The 13,045-nt window shown below is 37.9% G+C and overlaps 1 protein-coding gene across 1 annotated transcript in view; it reads right to left on the bottom strand.

Annotated features, from left to right (window-relative positions):
• Positions 1–13,045, bottom strand: part of LOC110676874 (nuclear pore complex protein DDB_G0274915-like) — a 156,777-nt gene that overhangs the window by 90,379 nt on the left and 53,353 nt on the right. The window contains exon 3 of the mRNA XM_021846360.1: positions 6,962–7,035. Within this exon, the coding sequence (XP_021702052.1) occupies positions 6,962–7,035 (74 nt within the window). The remainder of the gene's footprint in view (positions 1–6,961; positions 7,036–13,045) is intronic.

The raw sequence follows: 13,045 nt of genomic DNA, 5'->3' as shown, positions 1-13,045 counted from the left end.
TTTGTTTGAAACTTGAAGTTAAGGATGTCTGACAATACATCGCGGAACATGATTCTGGGAATTTTATATTATTTTCATAGAAATAAACATTCTCGAACCCAAAAAAATCTTCACAACACAAAAGTCGAGAGTTTTTAGGACATTGTTCATTTAGTATGTTACAGATTGGAAACATTGTTGCTCTATTAGTAAGAAATAAAACCGTGCGACATGGTGATCAATTTCATCGGAATTTACGATGAATGTTAGAGCTTCCATTTCTTGTCCATTTTGGTTGTTCCGAGAAATTGAATTAAATTAAATAATTCTCCAGGTTTTAAAATTAAATTGGTGAACAGCATTTAAATTAGCATTTATGTTCAAGTTGAAAAAAATTTCAACTATTTAATGTTCTTACAATAGAATTAGCGTTAGCGTAGTACGGTATACTTCGAAGATTGGATACTAGCTATATTCATGTTTTATCTTTGATAGTCTCATATAGACTGATGTCAGGAACAAGGCTTGGGAGTTAACCTTGAGCTTATCTGAACAGAAAACCAAAACCATGAATATCGCTATTCCCGGCCACGCCCATCTTTACCGTAACTTGGGATTGGAGAAGGAAATGTTGATGTAGCACTTACTTAACGAGAGGCCTCCGACTCACTGACACCCTCATAAGTGCTACGGAGTTGGGGGTTGGGAAAGGTAGTAGGTCGCTAGGATTCGCTTGAAAAGCTGGCCTCTGGGTCCATCGCCAGCTCTTCAAGCGAATTTGATATTTAATTGTTTTTAATTTAATCTTTTGAATGACAACAATCAAAAGAAAGAAACAATGCTTTATTTACAGAACAATATTATTTAAGATTTTTACAATTGAATTGAAAGAGAAAGTAACTTCCTACGATATAACGAAATTTCATCATGTTTTCCTGGCTTTTTTATTTTAATGAAATAACTTAATAAAAAAACTAATTAAAATGATACATTACATAGCGTTTTTTTTCACCTTTATAATTAGAAGTGAGGTTATGGCAAATATTTAAGCCAGCTGATTTTGGAAGGTCATCAAACTTTGAAGAACAGAAGAATTTTTTTATAAGATCACTGAGCTTGAGCATTGATGACCGTACCGTACTTCGTAGTTGCTACTTAGAGAATGACCAGAATAATAAATATTGCACAAGAAACCAACAGACGAAACTACGTCCTTTCGGTAATTGCGGAAGGGAAGGAATCTTTGCATCTTTATGGTTAATTTTTTGTTATGCATCACTAGTTTTAGATTCTTCCCTGAATTATTATATAATTGCAGGCTACATAGTGGTATTCTAGTACGCTTTCAATTAATTGGAAAAATTATATAATTTTTGGAAGTGCATTTTTTTCTTAAATGCACGGTGAATGGTAGCTTGACAGTACGTAAAATTAACTTTCATTCAGGATTGAATGGATCGAATCTGAAAAAAAACTTACGCTTTCATTGCTGTCTTGTCTTATTAACTGATCATGAGCAACATGGATTTTTAAAGGACATGCTAAGGTTCTACACAATACCAACTCATGGATTCCGGAAGAAATTGAATGGGACAGCTAAATATACGCATTATAATAAATAAGACATATGGAGTAAAAAAGTCCACAAGTGTATACCCATTACAGAGTTTTCAGAGGTTTCTGAGCTTTCCAATGTATGTAAACAGGGGCTTCTAGAAGATTACTAAAGGTCCATTAAAAGTTCCAAATACCTTCCAGTGATTCCTGATATCCTGATGGCTTTTAGGCTTCATCCTGTTAGAGACCAATATGCATTAATATTTTGTCTCACATGTCACAAGTCTCATAGTAAACCAGTCACACTAAGTGACACCTATCGAAAAAGAAATGTTTTGATCGGCAGTCGGTTGATAAAATTAAAACAACGATTTGATGATAGTTATTTAGGAATTTACTTATTGCCAACAATTACACTCGATATTTCCGTTTATTAGCGATAAGTTATCGACCATTTTTTTCAACTTAACGGAACGAAACGAAATCAGAAAACAAAAATTTTGCCGCAGGATTCCGTGTTAATTCGTTTCGAACGAGATTCGATGGAATCATTTGAAAAATTAATAAGGACATATTTAATGTTACATTTCATGATTTCATGAGTTCGTTGAGCAAAGGAACAAATCCACTATTTAAATCCGAGGGAACCTCGGAATCTTCATGATTATCACAGGGAAAAGCTTTTGTTGGTAAAGAGGTTTCAAATGAATAGTGCTATATCAGTTTCTGAGGAAAACTTTGACACTTATACAAAAACAAGATTTTTACTATCTTTATTAACGAGATTTTCAGCCCTTGGCTCGGGATCAACGGCTCTACTTCCCTTCCGAAGAAAGTCGTCACTAAAACCTTTTCGTCATAAGTGACTATCTCGCAGATGGGATTTGATTCCAGGTCCTCGGCGTAGTATGCTGTTGCTGTATGCTGCTTCAATATGTGTTAACAGGAATTCAAATATGCCGACACTTATAGTGACATTGATTGGTATGTTTTTTGAATAAATCCATAAACGTGACATTAATACCATTTATCACAATAGATATGAAGGGAGCCGGTTCCTATTCTTGGCACATTTGATTTACTTTGGCAGTACGGTTTTTAGAAAGGTACTTAGCTTATATTATACAACAATATGCCTTATATCAAAGTGCTTCTTATAACAAAGTTTCAGACAATTCAGCCGAGAAGTAAACCCACATGCCAAAGTAAATCATGGAAGTGCCCTAGTAGCTCGGCACCCTATTTTAAAATATTTTACTCTTGTGTAACTAAAGCATGAAACAAGCTCACCAAAAAACAGTCCGATAGCGCGATCAAGAGAACACGACAGCTTGGACCTTCGTAAAACATTGTACTCTTGATAAGACGACATCCAAAAATTACGAAACGCCCTAGGGGGAGGGGGGATTAGGTTCACACGTCACGGCTCATACACAAATTTGGATGTTTTTCATACAAAAAGCGTTACGGACGGGGGAAGGGGTCGAAAATTTTATAATTTCAGCATTACGTAATAAATGGACGCCGCCTAAGACCAAGGAACTTTACTGTATTATGTTGAGAATTGATGTTCGAGGTTACTAATGTAACTTATGAAGTAAACAGTTCCCTTACGGTACCTATACATCTAGTATTCATTGCTTTCTTCTCCATGCTCCCTCTCACTTCGAGCAAAATAGACCGATATGCTGGTAAACAAATTCAATAATATAATTATCACGGTCGATACCTTTGTATCTTATTTCATATTGAATATGTTTTCTCTTATTTTTGTGTTGTTTTTGTTTCTACATTGTCAAAAGATTGATTCTTACGAAGGGTGTATTTTTCTGCATTTTAATTTTGTGATTTTCATTCCACTTTACGTTAATTCCGAGAATCCCTGGCCCAGTAAAGTACGGCAAAAAAATACAGTTGTAGAATTCACCCAAGATTATGGATACAAAATTACTGCCTGAAAAGTTCAGCTCATCTGGCTGATAATTCAGCTGGAACATTTGAATTGCACTTTGTATGGGATTTTCAGTTCAAACATATGGGAAACATTGAATGAAATATCCCCTACAATTATCAACATCAAACTGTAGCTCTGGAGCAAGTGTTACATTTTCAATAAATCATTACACAAAAGCTTAAAAACAAGACCTTTTAAGATTGATAAACATTTTTATCATTGCATACACACTATTTGAACATCTCGCAATAATAATAATAATCACATATCACAATGTCCGTCACAATGATTGTTATTGGAAAACTGTGAATACTTGAACGAAAGACAATCGTCTTCAAGAGATGTTTTCTTATTACAAATCCATTCTTATAAACGTATAAGGCTAAAGTCAAATAATATTCTAGCTGTTGGAAGTACAGCTAAAACCAACGCATCCACATAATGTGGCTTAGTCAACAGCCAGGCAAGCGTCAAAGCTAAACATGATGCGCCTAATGGCTGCACAGCAAAAAATAAGTACAGTCGCCTTTCCACATCTCGATATCAAAGGGACCATTGAGATAGGGAAAGATCGAGACATTCTTCTTCTTTCTGGCGTTACGTCCCCACTGGGACAGAGCCTGCTTCTCAGCTTAGTGTTCTTTATGAGCACTTCCACAGTTATTAACTGAGAGCTTACTATGCCAATGACCATTTTTGCATGCGTATATCGTGTGGCAGGTACGATGATACTTTATGCCATGGGAAGTCGAGAAAATTTCCAACCCGAAAAGATCCTCGACCGGTGGGATTCGAACCCACGACCCTCAGCTTGGTCTTGCTGAATAGCTGCGCGTTTACCGCTACGGCTATCTGGCCCCCCCGAGACATAGAACATACTTTTAATGAATACTAGATTTAAAACTGATCCGTTGTTAGGAAAATAGGAATAATAATAAACAAGCAGACGTCATTTCATGCAATAGAAATATTAGTAGTAGAACGCTAGTGGCGCTGTTACCACGAAACTGATTTCAATTATTTTTACCTTCAGTTATGAGTTTTTGCTGTTTTTCAAATGCCAATGATTTGTTTTGGTCTTTAAAATTGATTTGACACTTTGAGGCCCGATACTCAGGCTGTCAGCGCGTGGCAAACTAGATGTTGGTAACACGAACAGTAGCGACATTAGCATTCTTAGGTTAATGCTTCTACTTTTCATGCTCCTTAATTTTGTTCAATCACGAATATCTGGTCTAGTATCTTTTGATAAAGTGATTATCGACATAAGGAGAGAAAATCGAGTACGAAAAATCAACAAAATCATATCGAGATGTGGAGATATCGAGATAAGGAGGATATCGAGAAATGGAGAGCAAATGTATATGCAGAATGAAGGGTCCGAGGAAATCATCGACATAAGGAGCGATATCGAGATGTAGAATATCGAGATGTGGAGAGTCGACTGTAATATCAGCTGACGTAAATTTCAGCTATGTATATTTGAACGATCATATCCAATTTTAAATGAGCGACATCGATGTAAATGCTAACAAATTCCTCTTAACTGGCAACATACAACTTGTTTAAAATTGGTTAATTTTTCTTCAAGGCAACGATCTTGGTTCTCACTCGATGAGTCGTAGTTCAAATCCCGGTCAATCTTTTACTTTTCTTCGATTATTGGCTCATTTTTTAGTTCCGGCATACAAAATGTGTGAAAGATGTAATTTAACATCATATTTTCCACGAGAAAGATGTGTTTTCAATGGTTATTCTGCCTTCTTTTAAAAATTGGCTTTTCATTCTCATTTTTTTTATTGGTTGATTTGTAGTAGTGTTATATGATTTGTATTACCAAAATTAATTGATATAGTTAGTTAGTTATCTTTATTAGGGAGATTTTCAGCCCTTGGCTGGTTCATCTCCGTTTAAAAATAATTGATATAGTCTATTTTGTTGATTTCATAGCATATTCTCCTTTATGTTAAACGTTGACTGTTCTTCCTAGGTTTATTGCTTATGAAGAATTATGGAACACAATTACACCACCGAAATTGCCATCTCTTTTATAATTTTCTCTAGAAAATGTGCAATAAAACGTAATAGCTGCAAAACATTGTAGTATGCGTGCACTAGGGTGGCCCATCAGACTACAACATGTTAAACCGTCACATCCTCCAAAAATTTTGAGCTTCTAAGGGTAAAAGAAACTACTGTGTACATTTGAGTGGAATCCATCTACTATAAGAAGAGGCTTAGCATGCTTGAAGTTTGTATGAAAACATGGACTATGAGAATAACGGTTCTAATTACATTTCCGGTCGTATGTGGCGCTGTAGTGGACGAATTAAATTCATTATTTATTTGAAGATTTTCCAACCAATAGGGAAGAGCCTTTAACAAATCGGAAGTCTTTTCGTTAAAAAATGGTTAACCTGGAGAGACTGAAATTCGGGTTTTCCACGAGATGAGATGCTCTGCAAAAAAGGTTATTTTACGAAAGTGAGTTGGCGTGAAAATGTTTTCGTTTCAGGTAGAGTGATCCAAAACTGATGTTTTTTTGGTATAACTTTTTAAGTTTCTAACCGGAATTACGTCCTTTCTGCAACAAATCTCTTCTCTATTGATAATGTAATAAGAATCTTTTTCCAACGATTTTTGTCATTCAAACTTCAAGTACGTTTAGCCCACTCCTTTGAGTTGACGGATTCCACTCAAATTTTAACAGTAGCATCTGGGGTCTAGATGATCCAATTCGAAAATGCAACATAAGATTTATGCAATTTGATTTATTTTACTATATAGAATTGGACCATCTTGATAGGCAAACAAGTATCGTTTTCTTCAAATCATAAATAATAAAGTAGCTGAAGAAAGCCATTCGATTCGATGGTTTGGAGATGAGATATCCATCAATTTATGTGCTATTTTTAATCTTCTTTTTTGGGGTGTTGTCTAGTAAACTTGAACAAAAATCCTAATGATCCATTCACAAATTTCATGGCACTGGGGTTAGTGGGTGGCTTTGAATTGTTACAGCACACACAAAATTTTTAAAATGTTCATACGATAAGCATTACGAAGAGGTAGATTAGAATCAAGAATGATCACTTTTGGCGTTTACAAATTTGTGATTGAATCAAAGTAATTAGATTATACCATAGGGAATTCATCGCACATAAATTGATAATATGTTTGACGGTGTTCTTAAGTAAATATTATCCCATCAGAGAGATCCATCTTTTTTGTTAGTGAACTGATTTGAACACCCTTTGGCATGTTTCCGTAGATAAAAATAAGCTTAAAATGGATTTGTTTCTTCTACAACTTTCTTTGTCAAAGTTCAAGTACCAAACTTGTATTAATACAAGTTAATACTAATCAACATGGAAGAATCATTTGTGTAGTTTTTCTGTTTGTTGCAAAATGTAATCTCTTGTTAAGCAAAATGATCTTGCAGAAAACAAACCCAACTGGTTTCATACTTACTGATAAATCTAATGCTCTGGGTTCAGCATTGTCACACTGACTGATTTTGACACTAACTAACACTAGCCATATTCCTGAAAAGAGAAGCAAGACAGAAAAAAAAAAGAAATCATTAGTAAGGGTTAAAACGGCTGACTGTCACATTATCGTCGTTAGCAGCAGGCAAAGCGCTTTCATGAAAAATAGAAACTAGGTCTTGTGCACAGGGAAAATTGACCTTGTCATCAAGCGTTGCTGGTTGCGATGCTTCGCTGGTTAGCATTGATGAGCAGTAAATTTCACACGACCATCATCTTCCGAACATTAGCCACCATCACGGTGCTCTCCAGATCGTTAATTTATAAAAAAAATATTCATCAAATCAAGTTTCGGCAAAATTCTGAAAAATTTGACGTTTGGCTTGGGTCGTTTTAAATGAAACAGGCCTAAGTTAAACGTCAAATTATTGGATTCCAACCAGAACAACCACTTCAATATGATTAACGGTATTTGAATGGCTCAATAATCCATTTCAAATTTATTTTTTTGACATAACATTATGTTTATTTTTTTACCTAAAAATCCACCCACAAGATACACATAATTAAATAAACCCACTTTGAATCCAATTTTGATGCTATATTTTTTTATAGGGACGGCGAATTTAAAAAAGGTTTACACATCTGATTTTCGTTGAACTGCAGTGGTGGAGTTACATCATCAAATGGGCGTTAATCCTTAACAAGTTCTTAATTTTGTTGTTGTTTATTCTTGCTCAGATAAGTGTCTTAGCCATAGAAAATAACTGATGAGCACAGATTGATGGATATTTTTATGACAATAAAGGCCTGGAGAGCACCGCGACCGCCACTTACTGCATTTCGCCAACTAGCAACGACCAAGTGGCCCTATTGCTGCTTCCAACAGTGCCGCGCACAGTGAGCGGTCTAACTGTCGAAAGCAAATCGAAACGCTGCCATGGAAGATCGGTGAAAATCCAAACGCACAAAAGAAAAGATCATCTACCACGAGTTGCAAGTCCAAGTCCTACAAAGTGTGCCATCATTTTACCTATTAGGGGCGATCAAGAGACCCCCTTTAATCGTGGGAATCTTCCTCCATGGGGGGCCCTTGAATACCGAAAGCTGCCAAGGAAATTTCACCCATTTCCTTTCCGGCGCACCGATTATCATCTGCCTATAATCGTCTAATTAATTGATTGTTTGGAGGCGCTGGCGAGTCATCGATCTGTTACTGTCGGTGATGCAGTGGTTCCCAAGCACACTTTTGATATAGGGCTACGTCTTTACTTTCTATATAGGGTACGGGGACCTTTTCCCATGTTTGTCCGTAAAGATCAACCAATGTCCGTATGGTTTTAGAATCACAAGCAGCATATATGGAGGTAAATCATTAAATAAAAGCGGAAAAATCTTCAAAATGATGAAACTTTTAGTCGTGTAACACGATGCATTATTCGAGGAGCGTAGTTTATTGTGATGTGTTGACGACAATAGTAGTTTACGTAACAAGTTGCAGAATGATGATTTTCACAGCCCGAGTCGTAAATTTATCATACAAGGCTTGCCGAGTTGGATAATTACGACGAATGCTGTAAAAATCGAATTCTGCAACGAGTTACGTACAACATTTTTTTAAATTTCGTAGAAGACCACTGGAGGGAATTAGAAATTATGTCGGAATGCATTCACAATTATTTTACAATTTCTGAAAGATAGTTGTGTAATGATGCAATACGCAACTCAAAACAGTTGCGTAATGAGAAAGCTTCACGTAATGAATCATTATAGCACTGGTTTCAGTTGCGTAATGACTATTCCCGCACTGCATACTTCAGTGCAGGAAAGTAGGTCGTTTCATGACAGATTAGCGTGATGAAAAACAGCCGATTAAGATGAGAAATTGCCAAGAAAAAAGTTAATCGTTGTTGCTATGATCGCAGGGTAAAGAACAACCGAGAAGCATCAGGAATTGGTCATGTTCACTAGATTTCCATCCTTGTTCGTGTGTAGTATCTGTGACTGCCTCCCAGTACTAACCCTTAACCTCTCTACTGATGGCATTTCGTTTTTGCCATAAAAAAAATTGAAGCGCGATAACTCTTTCACTCTTCGATACTATAAAAAGTACTCAAAATCTCTTCTGTTTTTAGAATATGTGTTTTTTTTTGAAGTTTGGTAAGTCACCATAGTAGCATGTCCGAAAGAACTTGAAACCATTGAGAACCAGAGCTTCAGATCCAAAGCCCTGATAAGGGTGGATGGATGTGATGGCTATGACCGTGATCATCATGTAAAGAACAAACGGAGAATGCTGTATCGTGTCAGCTCCGAGGAGGCAGCCCCACTAGCACGATGTAGGTAGCGCAACCCTGGTTAGGTGGCCTATCAAAGACTCTTCACCAACCAAGAAAGTCAAAAATAGAGCAAACGGATTGATTTTACGGCAACATACCCGGCAACGAATAAAGGACGATTGGAAAGTTGGATCTTGGAACGTGATAACTTTGAATGAACCGCGCGTGTTGGGCTCCTGGCTCGTGAACAGCGGAATGTCGGCGTGAACGTGGCAGCTATCCAGGATATACGCTGGCCGAGAACCGGAGAACGTGAATTCCGAGCGGTGGACCCCGTCTCCAACACTTCATTCAAGCCCGATGACATGAAGGATGAGTTCCATTAGAGCCTGGATAAGGCCTACGGAGAGAGTCCATAACAATACGTCAAGATAGTCATCGGCGACGCAAATGCGCAGATCGGGAAAGAAGATTTCTTCCGATCCGTCATTGGAACGGAAAGCCTTCATTCCGTTACCAATGATAATGGCCTGCGAAGAATATTCGCAAACACACCTGGCGACACCCGAGTGGCGATGCCTGCTCACAAATAGACCATGTGCTGGTTGATGGGCGACATTTCTCAGATGTCATGGATGTCAGGACCTTCCGAGGCCCTAATATCGATTCGGATCATTAGCTCGTTGTAGCTGAAATTCGGGCGCGGTTATCCAGCGTCACGAGTTCCACAACAAACAGAACGCTGCGCTTCAATATACAACGCTTGTCGACTGATGCGAAAGCTGTACAGTATCGTCAGCAACTAGACGAGCATTTGGGAAGAATCAACGTTGCTGGAGACGTCGACAGCCTGTGGCACCCTATCCACGAAGCTGTGACAACAACGGCGCGGGAAGTGATTGGCACTGGTCAACGATGAAGACGAAACGACTGGTTCGATGAAGAGTGCCAGAGAGTGACAGACATGAAGAATGTCGCCAGAAGCCGTATGCTTGTGGCCGGTACCCGACAGAACAGAGAGCGGAACAGGGCAGTGAGAGCCGAAGAAAAGCGAATGCACCGCAGAAAGAAAAGGCAGCACGAAGAAAGTGTGGTAGCTGACGCTCAAGAAAGCATGAACCGGAATGATATGCGGAGATTCTATGCAACGGTCAATGGTGCGCGGCACAATACCGTACCAGTGCCCGCCATGTGCAATGATCGAGATGGGAATTTGCTGACCGATAAAACGGCTGTGGCTGCCAGGTGGAAGGAGCACTTTCAGCAAATGTTGAACGGTGAAAATGGAAATGTAGCGAGGAACAGGATGAACATAGATGATGACGATCAAGCTGTGGACCGACCGGTCATAGGAGAGGTTAAAAAGGCTATCTGTTGAGCGGTAGGGTGTCGATTTTGTAAATTTATTGGATGGTAATTATAAAATTCCTGGAGGATGATACATTATTAGAATCTACAAACTTATTTTTGTAATTTAGGCCTTACTGTAGTGTTCGCTACCACACAACTATGATTTTTCGTTGTATCCGTTTCTGCTTAACAGTCTATCTGCGGGAAATTTAAAATAGATTTTACTTCCACTTAATTGAGCTACACAATGGATTGCTCACATGTGATAAGTAGTGATACAGGACTGATTATTTGATCGATTGCAAACGTTTAAAAATTGGCAGGCTGTGAAACTGAATGGGTCAAACTGTTAATTTATAAATTAATTGAATGAACTACGATTATCATTCATCTTGCCGTTCAAGGTCACATTTTTATAAGGTTCAAATTCAAGAGGTTTAACGTTATAACGGATGATTATTATAATGACTTAGCTGCAACTATAGATAACGGACTTATTACATGAATGATTTTTCATAATTAGCTTAAAAATTTGTATCCTCACCATTCATAAAGATTTGCTATATACTGGGATCAATAATAATTCAATTCATATAGGTTTCGCAAGCGTTGCTGTAAATATTAGGCATGATCATTTTAAACCACTAGTCAAATTAAGCATAGCCATTACCTGCAGCTGCATAAGCACTAATTTAACTAACTATAATTATTTGCTTAAAACGACGAATTCAGTGGATTATTTAGAAATTCTTTGAATAGTTTTCACAGGCAGTAAACTCAGAGATAAACCAATGGCACATCATACTCCTATTGTTTTAGTTCGCACCCATGTCTATATCTAGCTGTCTCTGTCATCAGTGTGGCGTCAGTCCTCTGGACAGGCATTGGGTGTGGCGTGATACTACCTTCAACGCTGGACACATTGGGGCATGTAGAGTTGGTCTTGACGTGGCGCAACCAACACTATCAGCGAGCTCAAAAACTGTAAGGCTGCTGGGAAGGACGAGATCCCTGTCGAGTTTCTCAAGCACGGAAGTGAGCAGCTTTACCAGGTGAACCACCGAGTACTTCTGAAGGATTGTACCCCGTTTGGCATAAAGTCGTTTGGCATAAAGCCGTTTGGCATAAGGCCGTTTGGCATAATGGTCGTTTGGCATAAAGTCGTTTGGCATAATGGCCGTTTGGCATAATGGTCTTTTGGCATAATGGTCGTTTGGCATAATGAACAAGTCAACCCCCATATGAGAAGACAATAATTACTATAAAATAAGACAATAAGACAATAATTACTATCAAATAATACAAAATATTTGTGAAGTATCAAATTACTGTTCAACTACCTTTCTTTTTGCATTCAACAAGTACACAGCCCTGTCGTCCTGCTTAGTCGCGCTTAGTCGACGACTAAGAAGCTTTTCTCAGATTTTTTTTAGAATTTTTCGTCCGAAGACATAAAATATAATGTATGAAATCAACAACAATCTAACGCCCAATAAGATATCAATCGAAATTTTCAACCTGTACCTACCAACGCCCTGGAGTAATATAAACCTATTTGCATAAAATTTCATATATATCATGAGCATATCATTGCCCTGTAGAAAATCAATCGAAATTTACGAGCTGTATCAACGCCCTAGAGTAATTTCACCACATCGAATGGAAATTCCAGGCATTATCAACGCCTTAGGATAATTTGACCTTATTCCACATATATCAAAATCGAAAACTCCAAGCAGTATCAACGCCCTGGAGTAACTTGTCCCATATAGAGCCGTAACATCCTAACGCCCTGCATGACATCAATTAAAATTTCAAGCTTTTTCAACGCCTTGGAGTAACTTGACCTCACCTTATGTAGACCAAGTGCATCTTTATTCACCACATCACTTGAATGGTCCGAGCATTATCAACGCCCTAGAGTAATTTGGACACATGCCATGTAAATCAGTTGCATCTTAACGCCCTAAGGGACAAATGTTAAGATGTATAAATGCCCTTGACCATTGGCGTAAATACGGGGGGGCTAGGGGGAGCTTAGACCCCCCTAGATAAGTTCAAGCCCCCCCTAGAAAATTTTTACGCTCATGCTAAGCATACGCTTTACTTAAGGGATTTTTTTGATCAGAAGGGTCAAGCCCCCTCTAGATTTGAGTTCAAGTTACGCTAATGCCCTTGACTAATTTTACCTTGTCTTACGTAGATGTGGTGCACCTCAATGCCCTGCATCGATTGAAAACTCCAATAGTGCATATTAACGTCCTGTAGGACATCAATTAAAAATTCTATGCTGCATCATCGTCCTGAAGTAATTTGGACTCGTGTCATGTAAATCAACTTTATGTTAACGCTTTGTTCGATATCTATTTTCCTTGTATTTTGACCTTGTTGTCTTACGTAGATGTTGCACCTAATCTAATGCTCTGTTTCCATTGAAA

The sequence above is a fragment of the Aedes aegypti genome, chromosome 2, assembly GCF_002204515.2.
Source record: "Aedes aegypti strain LVP_AGWG chromosome 2, AaegL5.0 Primary Assembly, whole genome shotgun sequence".
NCBI classification, from domain to species: Eukaryota; Metazoa; Arthropoda; class Insecta; order Diptera; family Culicidae; genus Aedes; species Aedes aegypti.
This window is presented reverse-complemented; position numbering and strand designations above follow the sequence as displayed.